Raw genomic sequence first — 12,609 nt, 5'->3', positions numbered from 1 at the left:
TCTCTGCACTTCGCCAGTGATATTACGTCGTGATCTATGTCGTCGAATCGTTCGTTCGGTACAGCCAACGATACTTGCCAGCTCGTGGGTCTTTTGGTCTTCGAATGGCAGTATCATCGCGATCGTCGATAGCTGTAGATTCGATATTCTGGGCGCCATTGTATCGTCGTCGTCGCCCGGCGTCTTTCTCGATGTATCTGATATAATAAACCACGGACATGTACTGACCAGCGGCAAACTGTAAGTAACAGGGCACAATCTATACAGCAGTAGACTCTTGCTCAATATCGTGAACAAGCTGAGCTATCAGGAGAGTCATTAATCCTGTTGACTGCCAAAGCATTTGCTCTGAAGAACCGTATCAAGCCCCTTGGTATGCTTATATATTACTCAGAGCCATACAAACCGTATGCTGAGTAGATATATAAAGTCATACAGCAGGTCTCTTCTTCTGTTCCTCAGCAAATGTCATCTTGATCTCTCATGACGAAAATAGACCTTTTGTTGGTCGAATGGTATGGGGATGAGGTGACTAGCTGGGTTGGCAATGCCTCGATGGGTAGATTGACTGCTACGGAAGCATGAAATACACACCTTATGTCTCTATCGTGTAGTTATACGTTTGAATACTACTGGGACTATAGTGATTGACGGCAATTGAGGTGTTGGTGATGACTTTGACGCGTTTTGCGTGCGATGCAGAGAAATGCGCGTCACAGCGTAAAATTGGCTTTTTTTCATGTTTTTGCATAAGCGGGGAAAAAAAAGGGGGGCGGACGCTGTCAACGCAACGGAGTGTAATGAAGAGAGGGAGGAAGAAGCAACGAGGGAGGCCAAGAGCTGATTCGACCGCTCTGATTAATCCTGCAAGTGTAACTGCTACCCCTGTTTACGTCGGGCAAGGTGATGTTCCCATTCAATTATGAATCTGGTTCCGATTCTGGTTCGAGGAGGGCCCAGAAGCACGGCGTTGTGGTTCTTGTTGGAGCTGCTTGGAAGATGCACCTCACACCAAGCTGCAAGCAAGTGCTTTCTACTACGTCCGCCCCCTCGTGGTGCAGCATTTTTTCAACATTTCCTTTTAATGTAACCCATCCTGTGCCTCTCAAGCCAAGCCTCTGAGCTACCTGGGAGCTCGTAGTGCCGTACGGCGCAGCTCCCCGATCCCCGCCTGCATTTTGCAAGGTTTGCGCGGTCGGGGGGAGGGAGTGGATTGCAGGGTTACGAGGGGGGGACCCTGGATACCTTTTTCTCGACCAGGGCCGACCCTCGCCTCGTCACTCTCGCCAACGAGCTCACCTCACACCCCCCGGCCACCGATGCACGCAACCTGGACCTCCAGTTCGAGAGCCGAGCATCGCCGTCTACGGACGCATAGGATGAGACCAGTGACAAGGTGAATGATGCATCCTCAGCTGAGAACTGGATCCAGGTGTGAAGGCGCAGAAACGGTGGGAACAAGAACAGTGGCCGACGTTGCCAGCATCCCCGTCGAGGGCCCCATTGAAAGCAGTCCCATTCATATCCGGCCGCATCGCAAGTGAGCCTATGATCGAGTGCCAAAGCCAGAGCCATCTGCTCCCATCTCGCCAGACCGGCCCGCTCTTCAGAGTGCACGCGCGGGGATCCAGGCTGATGGTGGCGACGAAGGGGACGATGGTGAAGGAGCCCCATCATGTTCCCATCCGCAAGGCGGCGCTCTCTGCTGATTCTTATCTCCCCATCCACCGGAACGAGGTCCGTAATGTGGCGGCGTTGTCAAAAGAACGTCCACCTGAGAAACAGCAAACGGGTACTGAGCCCACCAGCTGGTCCTGAACAAGAGTCATGACGCAGAATTTCAGGACTCTGTTAACCACAAAAAAATGAGAGATAGAGTGCTTCGAAAATCGTGTTCTCTGGGCGGGGGCAGTGCGACCGACCACGTTATTGTTGGGGGCGCCTTTTTTAATAACAGCAAGGCGGGCTCTGAGGAGCGTGGACGGGCAGCGCGGTATTTGCTGGACATGCCAAAGTGTCAAATTTACGCTTCTGCCGTCGAACGATATTAATCTTCTGCCCGGGTCAGAGGTTCGCACGACATTGTGTCGAGCAGAAACTTTCGCCTCGCCTTGCCTTGAAGCGAAGAGGCGGCACAGCAATAGACGCACCGTTTGGACGGGTTTGACAGATACCGTCCGCTCGTCTCTTCCCGTCCCTCCCCTCCATTCCCCTTCTCTCGCCGCAATTGACCAGTCACGTCTTCTTTTGGGAATTCGGAGGTGGTGTGCGGTCACTTTTTTTGTCGGCCGCCATCTTTAGCTTCCAACGTTTCCCATTCCCAGATGCAGCTTAAACAGCGACGACCCATGTTCACCCGCCGCCGTAGCTTGTTGCACCATCCCTCTCCAGGGACCGAAAGCGATAGCTTAATGTTCTTTTGTCATCCCGGCCTCCTGCCCCTTCGGATGGCACTCCGGACGGCATAATGGAAACGGTGGAAGCTTGAGAAGCGAAGGAAGAAGCAAAGGTTCGGAAACGAGACATGCGTGTTTTCCTTGGCGGAGGAATGCCCAGTCTACACACGCACCCTGCCCCGATTTGCCTCAGCCAGAGACCACCACCACCGTAGAGAAGCGATGCACCTGTGCATTCGTGGCGGGGACCTCGTTGATCCCCCAAATAAGCACCCAGGCTTCTCGGCTTTTCCAATGTCACCTTGTAGAGGTTAGAGAAGAGGGAATCCACCCGGAGTGGCATCACTGATTTCCTCCGCGCTCCGTGAATATGCGGTGCGGGCCCGTTCATTGGCCATGCAAGGCCATGCCAGTCTTGGCCGCGCACGACTCCCGCGGCCTGGCAAAACCCTATCAAATTGTTCGGAATTGGCGTGAAAGATGCATCCTTGCGATAGTTGAGACATTTGAGGATCGGGCTTTTCCTTTGGCAAGGCACCCCTCAGCTGCGATGTGCCTCGCACGCCAGATCAAATCACTCCCACGGCCCAGAAGATCCCTCCATCTCTCCTAGGTCCCCTACCTTACCCCGTCATCGACCACCACCCCCTCCTCCATCTAAAATGTCGTGACCCAGTCGGTAGCAGACTTGCAAAGGGGCTTACCGAAACTGCGGAAAGGTCGAGCGGGAAGACACCAAAAGCAACACTTGTCACTGGCCCAGCTGCCTTATTCGTGGTGGATAAGGTGATCTCCCAGCCAGCAGCACACAGAAAGGAGCAGGGCCAGAGGTAATAAAGATTAAAGCGGCTCCCCCCAGTCCCCGTCGATTCAACGCCCTCGTGGAGCTGAACGGTTCTTCGGCCTCTCCACCATTGTTTGTCCCTTGCTTCCCAAATCTGCAGGCTAGGCTTCTTCTTTACCAGTCCGCCGGCGCCTCCTTCAAAGTCCCCTTACTTGTTGGCTTGATTTATTCACCTCTGGTCCCTTCGCTGATTTCCTCGCGCGTGTTGGTTGTTGTCTTGTAAAGTTTGTTCATGTCTTGAAGCCACAAAGCGTGCGGCTCTTCATTCCCATCGGTTTAGTCTACTGGGTCACAAACGGCAGCTACCCGCAGCACATTACGCCATGGGCTGGGTATTGAACGCCACTCCCGAGGTCGAGGCCATCTCGCAATGGCCGACCATCATCGCCATCTGCACCGTCTTGTCGGTGCTGTCCGTCCTCATCGTAGGGTCTCGACTGTACATTCGACACACCGCTAGAGGTCTGGCTTCAGATGACTGGATGTCTCTGCTGTCGGTGGTTTTCGCCCTTGCATACTCTGGTCTTACTATCGGTCGTAAGTAACACGGCTGTCATCCTCGTAAACATACTCTGACGATTACAGAAACGAGATATGGCCTCGGTTTACCCATCAAGCTCCGTCCCAAAGCGAACTTGATTCAGTACACACGCATCAACTTTGCCGGGCGCCCCATCTACCAGATTGGGATCAGCTTCTTCAAGATTGCGCTCTTGATCAGTTACCTGCGCCTGCTCAAAGGCACCGATCAGAAGAGCTACCGACGGGTAGTCTGGATGACCATCATCATCGTGTTTATCGCCCATCTGGGATGCGCATTTTCCCTTGTTTTTGCATGCACTCCTGTAAGAAAGTTCTATACCACTATGATTACACATTATTAACTTTCTCCTCTCAGGTTGCCAGGTCATGGAACCCGACACTCCCTGGCACATGTCTAGCGCCAGGCCCGTCTTTCACCGCGTACGCCGTGGTCACCATCGTCTCTGACGTCGTCGTGGCACTCCTGCCCATCCCGGTGCTTCTCAAGCTCAACATCCGCTTGGAGAAGAAGGTCGGTCTCATCGCCATTTTCCTGCTGGGTCTCTTCACGACGCTCTGCTCGATTCTTCGCTACCTCGAAATCAACCGCATCCAGTTTGGCGACGGAAACTCGACTATGCTGGTTTTGTGGGGAACCATCGAGTTCAACGTTGGTGTAAGCAATTGCCAAGCCCCGGCTTTTCGTCTCATAATGCTAACGAGCGGCACAGAACATCGTCTCCTCGCTCCCTTTCCTCGCACCCGTGTGCATGAAGAAGGCGAAAGACTACCGCTCGAAGTACTCTGGCGGCTCCTCCCACGGACGCAGCGGGATGAAGCACGCCGAGCGGTACAAGCTCAGCGACATGAACCACGACAAGAGCGTCTTCGCCTCGGCGAATCACAGCAAGGGCGACAACGGCAGCGAGGAGAACATCCTCCCCGGCAACATTATGAAGTCCGTCACGTACAGCGTCCAGGTCGACGACAGAGTACAAGGCAAAGGGTCCACACGGAGGAGGGATTCGAAAGATTCGGTTTGAGTTTGGACGGAATGATTTTACGGTTGACACAGCGGCTACGGCACAAAACATAAAAGATGTACATGATAATGTGTAAGGGTATTAGAACAAGAATCGAGGCATCGATAGATCTGCAAACAGGCGTTCGGGGGCCATTTTACTATCATCATCACGAGTTTCAATTTTTGTGAGCGATCACTTCCCATCAGGGGGACTCCAAAGTCCGACCCCAGAGTTGGATCTAGATGAGGGAATCATCAGTATCACCATCCATCTTCCCGTCAGCGAATGCGACTCTCGATCGGAAATCATGAGCAGTAAAAATAGGGGACATGGACTGCACGGGCTGCTGATCACTCTCCACCAGTCAACTGGGGCACAATTACGTGGCTCATGCTCATGATTCAATCCCCCTCCAGATCCCACTTCACGAGGAACATATGGGGAGTCGAACGATGGGCAATGCAAATCTTTTCCCACTCTTCATTCCCAAGAATGCGGTGTACGCGATGGCCACGGCGATGCACGTCTATTAATCTAAAGTGGTATCCTGAATCTATCCTGAATCTATCTTACTCTTCATCAAAGTGAAGCTTCATCTCCCGCTTGCTGAGGAGCGGGCTCGTAGGGCTAATCTTGGGCCAGTCGTGCGCGTCCAGACAGGCCCGCCGCGACGCCAGCACGCCGGGCCGCGCCCTGGCGACGACGGCATCTTCATAGGCGTCCATGGCCGCCCTGAGCTCCGGGAAGCCGGCGCCGCTGCCCAATTTCGGGCCCACGGCCTCTGCGAAATCCAGGACGTCGAGGATGGCGTGGTTCGCACCCTCGCCTCTGTCTGTGCGTGCCGTCAGCCATCATCCTCGTTAATTTGAGACGAACCCTTCTCCCGAGGGATCCTACGGAGAAACCCATCGGGTAATAAGGGGGATGGAAGCCAAAAACATGAAAGTTTCAATGCTATAGGGGCGGGCACTTACACATTGCCATGGCGTGGAAGGCGTCCCCCATCAACACCGCGCGTCCTGATGAACGAAGGCCCTTTGGTGGAGGATAGTCGAAGAGGTCGAGTTGTTTCACGTCGGTGTCAGCAGGAATGCCGAGTGCAAGGGAGCGAAACGGCTCCGACCAGCCGCCGGCGAACGACCTGATGAGATCGAGTCTGCCGCCGTTGGTCTCCGGAAATCCCGTCGGCTCCGGCTTGCCCAAGAAGCCCGGACGATCCGGCCACGAGATGCACATCTGGCAGCTGTACTTGTCCGCGCTGTCATCATTGTTGCCGGGGGCGTCGAGCACTGCGGTAGAACAAACGCACAAAGTTCGTGTTAGTCTTTTTCCATGCCGCGCGCATCCAGAAGGACGATGCTAGGGGGGGTGGATGAGGAATTGGGCATAGCTCGAGATCAAGGTTTTCTCCGCCCTTCGATAGCGCGCTGGGTATTTGCGTCCACGGTCAGGGACAACCCTGCCTCGGCGATACGGTTGATCTCGGATCATCGTCCCTCACCATCGTCGGGAAATCAGAAGCCAAGAAGAGGGGAGGGAGAAATCGAATGCAACGTTGGATGAGAGAAGAATGACAAAAAACAGGTACTCACTGCTAAGATACAGAAAAGTGTCATTCTGAGACGACGTCCCTTGCAGGAAGAAGGGATCAAGCTTCCGGATCGGCTCCATCTCTTCGGGGGACAGAAACACCTTGAGGCCAAGAACCCGGACCGGGATCCGGTGCCTCTGGTGGTGATCCGGGAAAAGCTGCGTCCGCACTCGGGATGCGCCTCCGTCGCATGCGACGAGCACGCGACCGGCGCACGTTGAGCCGTCCTCGAAGGACACGATGACGGAGTCCTCCTTTTCCTCGTAGCTAGCGAAGCCCTTCCCCCACTATATTGCAACTCAACATCAGGATCTGGTGCGGAGAGGAGGAAACACAGAGAGCCCCATAATCTAAAAAGGTAAAAATCGCGAATCATACCTGGATGTCGATGCCGGTCGCAACAAGCCGACGCAACCTCTCCCTCGTAACCCTGATCCGCAGGCTCTCCGGCGCACGAGGGCTTGCACCCTTCAGCTCGCCGGTGCTGAGGTCGAAGAAGGGGAACGCGGAGGCCTCGCCCCTCGCGACGGCGGCGCGGTCGACGTAGGCCTCGGGCAAGCGGGCGACCAGGTCCTCGGGCAGCAGGGACCGCAGCGCGGGCAGCGACCAGTGCAGCGTCAGGCCCCAGCCGACGCCGCGGGTGGTGAGGTCCGTGTCGCGCTCGAAGATGCGGAAGGGCACGCCGGTCTTGCGCAGGTGCTGGGCGAGCAGCAGGCCGCTGACGCCGGCGCCGATGATGATCACGGGGAGGGGCCCTTGCTGCGCTGAGGAGTCTTGGACCGCCATGGCTGTGGCTCTGTGTCTCGGTAAAACGGCGTTTGACGAATTATGGATTAAAGGTAGGGGGTGTGTTACTCGGCTGGCAGACCAAGACGTTTTGCTTTTTGATGTGCGGTGCAGATGCAGCGGAAACAAGCGTAAGCAACAGGGCGAGCAGCCAAATGAAACGCAATGGCGGAAAACGGCACCAATGACAACTTAATGCTGAACTGCAGTTGTTGTAATGTATGTTACCAGTGGCGTGTATTAGCAATTGGCGCTCAGCTTGCTTGTCTTGGCTGTGCTATGTCGGACTCAGTCACTCAGAAGGCACTTCCGGTGCTTGAGATGGCACTTCCGATGCTTGTGGACGTCCAATTTCACTCTGTCTATCCATAGAGGGCCCCGTTTCTCAACTTATCGAACCACCCCGCTGCTAATGTTGAACCGAAAACTCTAATCCCACTTCCCATGCCCTGGACCCAAAGTGGACGAGGACGCAGAGTCGCCTGATGTCAGGGGGGTCGACGGCCAGGATGTCCTAGCGAGAGAGACCCTTGGCACGGGAGGATCGCGGAGCACCTCCCCGGCGCCACTGTCCACACCACCTAAGAGACGCCGTCGACGGGTGCTGGCGGCCTAGAGACCCTTACGGCAGCCTCCCGGCGCCATTTCCTTCAGCGACCTCCCTAGGTGGTAACTTCGCCGGTAAGGCAGAGCGGGAGCGGGAGGGAAGCGGAGGGCGTCTCGTCGGCTAATGATCTCTGTCGTATTTCGAGGTCTGTGCAACTGACAGAGCGCGGCGGTGGGATGCCGCAACCACACTACCATCTGACAACATCGATATCTGTCAACCCGTCTTTGACGTCTGTCGATGACAACCAATTGACCTTGGGCATCGATTGTCCATCCAAAGAAGCCTCACCTGAAGAAGTATCGAGTTGTCCAGACAGAAGAGGTGGCTGCGAGACCACACTCCTTCGTCCTTCGGTCTGGCTCAGCGAGCCAGGGGATGCTGGCCCAGCCAGGACCGCTAATCTCGGAGTGGCTAAAGGGGGTGGAGGTAGCAGGCACAACGAAAGCAAAAGTTCGCAACTGGGCCCGTACGTAATTCCACCGAGGAGCCCTGCCCACAGGGCGAAGAAGAGAAAAAAGTGGTCGGATTTCGTGTTGGTGTGGTGGTTTCTCCTCCTTGCAAGTTACCATTTCTCCTCCCCCAGAGCCACACAAGCTCGCCGCCTTGCCCTCCAGTCCATTCATGGCTAAGCATTTTCGCGAGTGGATGCTTCTCCGGGAACGCTATGCCGTGACCCAGGCAAAAAACAGAACAGAAAACTCCACTGTCGTTGACTCTTTGTAGCGCACCAACCGCGCAGCCAGTCAACGACATTTCCCAAGGATGGTCGCATTCGTTACCAGACCACCAGCCCTTCCTGTCCCTGAACTTCACAAGGGATGCCTTGCCGGCACACAGGCCGCTCTGCCCTCTGAGGCCAACCCATTGGCCCAGTTTACGCCACGCCAGACCTGGGTTTCGAGGGCCTGAGCATATTCCAGCCTCTTAAACCCGAGATATTGGATGACATTGAAGCTTCCTCTGTTCGTTTCTTGGACCCGAGATTGATCCGGGCCCCCTCAAACATGAACTCACTGTGAGCATGCCAGAACTCCCTCTCCATTCGATCGCGCGAGGAAAGATGCGCCGAAGAGAGTACCATCGGCCGCAGATCAGACTTTTTTCTCTCTCCCGCAGTCACTACCGGTCAGCCATCCCAAGAAAGCACCCCCTGTTGATGGGCCGATGCAGCGCAACGGCGCAGCGAAGCACACCTTCCAGCCTACGTTAGCTGCATCCCACGCCGGTTCTTCTCGGTGATTTCCCTCTCGCATCGCCGCCATGAATCTGGTAAGGCGTCCGGTTTCCGTGTCATGTAAACGAGGGAAATCCCGCCCGAAACCGTTCCTGGGTCGTAATAGCGTACGGCGCAGCAGCAAAACGGTCGTCGTAAGAACTTTTTTTCTACCTAATTTTTCCGGTTGAAGCCTCGGGATGGAACGTCACGTTGGCGGCGGCGGCACTTGTCGGTCCTTTTCTCTCGGGCTCGATTGATTGTTCCATCAGAGCTACGGTGGACTTCACGCCCATCGTTGGTTCAAGGTTCTGACTGTTTTCATTTGACAAGCAAACCATTAGATCGAACCCGTCTATGGGAAATGCTCCGACCACTGACGTTCTGGTTACGAAACTTATGGTGCCCGCCCCTGGATCTCACCCCCTCAACGACACCGATCGCCTGGATCTTCCAGCGAATGGTGCGGCGGATGCGAGCGATGCGCGCATACTCTTGCGTGCCTCGTTATTTCCCATGTGTTCTGGGTTGTAGATGCAATGCATAAATCACGCCGCACCGAAACTCGCATTTGCCGACACGAGGGGCCGGCCAAGATGCCGTAATGCAAGTTCGTTACGGACGCAGTGCACCGCTGTTCACACCGTTCATTCAACGTGTTTCCCGTCTTCAGATCAAATCCAGATACGAAAATGACAAAAGGGTCACAACGCAGCCGCTCACATTTCCACTTGGTCGGAGTCCCTCCGCCGCCCTATCTACCCTATCGCCAAGCAGGAACCATCATCTCGCGCGCCTCGACTGCCTGATGGCCCCTGAGGCAAGCGACGCAAGCGACGCGAAGCGAAGGGGGCCAGATTCCTCCCCTCGAGCCTTGAAATCTCTGGGAATCTTTCCTCCGGTGGAGTCGTAGGCGAGCGAGCGGGGGGTGCCGTGTTGAAGATTTTTGATGACCACCACCCCTCCCAGGGTCCCCAAGCTGCGCAGGGGAGGGCGCGGAGGACCCATCAGGGCTGCGTCGACGAGTGAGAAGTGACAGCATGGGGGCCAGATGCTGTAGCCCTGTCGATACAACGCAAGCCATGGGCTCTTCATAGAGTTTTGCTCGTCCATGGTACCGATGTTGCTTGCCCTTCAGAAACCTGGGATATTGGTCCGGAGGTCTGGATGAGGTTGTTGGCGCCAGAGGGGGCGATCGGGCGGCGTCGAATAACATCACCATGTCCGGCGGAGAAATAGTGGTGAGCCCCGGCCGATGGGGAGTCCCAGGTTGCAGGTGAGGAGTCGGGCGTCCGCCGACGGCATGGAAGCATCTTGCTGCCCGTCGTGTGTCGTCCCATGAAGTTGTCCAGACCGTTGAGTCCAGGGTCCTTGGTGCAGAAATGGATTCATTCCCAATTTCCTGGGTTGGCTTGCATGCAGACAGGCCACTGGTTCTAACGAACACGGAGACATGGCGCTTTCAGTGTCATCGGAAAGTAGCTCCGTCCCGGTTGAAGTTTTCTGGTTCCCAATCGAGTAGTCAACAGCCGTCGCGTATGCTTTGCCTAAACGAGCGGTTTTTCCATGGGCCCGTGGACGATGTCTCAAGGGAGAACTTCGGGTCCGACCATGAAGAGCTTGCCTAAGCTAGCGACAGACTCGGGAGACTTGTATGTTTCCGATGTTACATCATGATTCATGACTCTCGCCCATGAAGCTTCGAAGGGGTCGATGAGAGCTCATCTCACCTTGCTGTCACGAGGATGTCTTGATGTCTTCGCCCCTGAACCGGTCACAATACTTTACTCAACGTTAACCGACTTTCAATAGTCTAGACTCTGTTGGCCTGTCGCTGGCAGGCTTCTCTTACGCTCCCTGGTCACATAACACACCCTGACTTTGGGGGCGTTTGAGACGGTCTCTTAAGTCTGCGCATCCGCAAATACAGCACCTAGCTACCCTTTAGTATGCGTGGCGCTCCGTGATGAAAGTGGCTGCCTGGCTAAGAACGGCCGCTAACGACGATCTCAGTCTATGTCTCATCCTTCGTGAGAAGTTTGTTCAAAGATCGCCTCAGTTCATGATTGAATCATACCACGAAGAGCTGCAACATTCTGAAGAAGTGACACGTTCATCACGCGCTTGTAGGGATTCTCATCCATGGGCAGGTATCGCTTCTGCAGGCTCCATACGTTCGCAGATACGATGGGACTCGCCTTAGTAAAAGCCACCCGGCATAGCTCCGTCGGTAGCCGAGGGAGGACAAGGGAGCCAAAATGTCATTCAGGCTAGGAGCAGTAATTATTGAAATGGGGGTCTTGGAGCCAAAACCGAACCAAGGGTCGTCTAATATTAGCATGGAACGATCGAAAGAGAACTCAACTATGAGATTTACACTTTGCACTAGCGAAAAAGAGTACCTGTAGATGGAGACGACTGGGGCTTCATTGGAGATACGGCCTATGGATACCGTGGTTCTGGGAAAGCTTCGTTCGTTGAAACTGGCTCACATGTTTGATACAACATGCGATAAATGTATCAATTCTGGGGACACCAATGCTACCTTGCAATAAGGGAAAACAGTTTTTGAACCCGTCGAGATGAAGTATCATCTTTGCCTGTCAGTCGCTTGAGTTGGAGCCTACAGGATGTGAGAGATGGGTTTTATGACGAGTTTTGCTATCCGGGCGGATACTTCTAACTAAACGGGCAGATCACTACCTGCTATAACAAAAGATCTTTCTCTCTGTAAATCCCTCATTGCTGTCGTTGTCGTCGTTGTCGTCGTTGTCGTCGTTGTCGTCGTTGTCGTCGTCGTCTTCTCCTTACTTGTTACTGCTGTGGTATTTTCACTATCCGTCCAAATCCAATAGCAAAAGCCTTCATAAAATAAGCTGTAGATAATCATAGGTCAGTCGTGACTGGATGAGTTCCATGTTCGTTCCACGCTTCGCTTCAGTCACTAAATGAGATGTAGTAGAAAGCTCTATGGCCCAGTCCTTGAGACTACAGGAGATATCTGAGCACCCGCTCACTTGAGCTCGATGGCAGAAGTCATATACGGAACATCTTGAGGAGAAAGAGTTAATTATTGATGACTTATTGCAAGATGTTGTTCAATAAATAGTATGCGCGACATGACGTTGAAGAAAGATCAGAGGCCAAGATCCAAACAAAGTCTTTTCGCATTCCATCAGACCAGAACTTAACTAGGACGTGGCACATCCTCATAAGTCATCGTGAACGGAAGCCACTTGTACCAACTCGTGTCCGGCAGCCTATACCACGCAGGGCGGAAATAGTTGATGCTTCTTCCATCGTTCCTATAGTATGAGTTGGCCTGGAAGTCGGGAACCTGTAGCGATATCCCAAACCTTTCCACGCCTCCCGCGTCGATGATGGAGCAGGTGAGTCCCTTTGAGCACGGGTCAGAGTCCTTGGCACATTTGGCCAAAGTGTAGCCGTTGAAAGACTGGTCCATGGGTTTCATGTACACCTCGTCCCAATAGTTATCGCGGACGTATGGGTACGAAGTTCCGAGGACTACAAGCCTGGAAGGTGGCCGTGTCCACAGCTTTGAGATCTCCCCCAGCGTAGTCCTGACCGCAGATGATCTGATACTCGTTGCCGGTTGTCGTTT

The 12,609-nt window shown here is 54.4% G+C and overlaps 2 protein-coding genes across 2 annotated transcripts; one reads left to right on the top strand and one right to left on the bottom strand.

Moving 5' to 3' along the window:
- Positions 1-3,563: 3,563 nt before the first annotated feature.
- Positions 3,564-4,805, top strand: CGCS363_v007981 (Satratoxin biosynthesis SC1 cluster protein 4; the record flags this gene model as incomplete). Its single annotated transcript, XM_036639830.1, has 4 exons — positions 3,564-3,777; positions 3,826-4,085; positions 4,139-4,438; positions 4,494-4,805. 4 exons carry the CDS (start codon positions 3,564-3,566, stop codon positions 4,803-4,805), a joined length of 1,086 nt encoding a protein of 361 aa, XP_036494862.1.
- A 551-nt stretch (positions 4,806-5,356) lies between these two features.
- CGCS363_v007980 (putative FAD-dependent monooxygenase) lies at positions 5,357-7,164 on the bottom strand (the record flags this gene model as incomplete). Its single annotated transcript, XM_036639829.1, has 4 exons — positions 5,357-5,619; positions 5,762-6,076; positions 6,380-6,665; positions 6,757-7,164. 4 exons carry the CDS (start codon positions 7,162-7,164, stop codon positions 5,357-5,359), a joined length of 1,272 nt encoding a protein of 423 aa, XP_036494861.1.
- Positions 7,165-12,609: the final 5,445 nt, after the last annotated feature.

The sequence above is a fragment of the Colletotrichum siamense genome, assembly GCF_013390195.1.
Source record: "Colletotrichum siamense strain Cg363 chromosome Unknown KSG_Cg363_contig05, whole genome shotgun sequence".
NCBI classification, from domain to species: Eukaryota; Fungi; Ascomycota; class Sordariomycetes; order Glomerellales; family Glomerellaceae; genus Colletotrichum; species Colletotrichum siamense.
The sequence above is the reverse complement of the archived record's forward strand: the minus strand, read 5'-3'. Positions and strand labels throughout refer to the sequence as shown.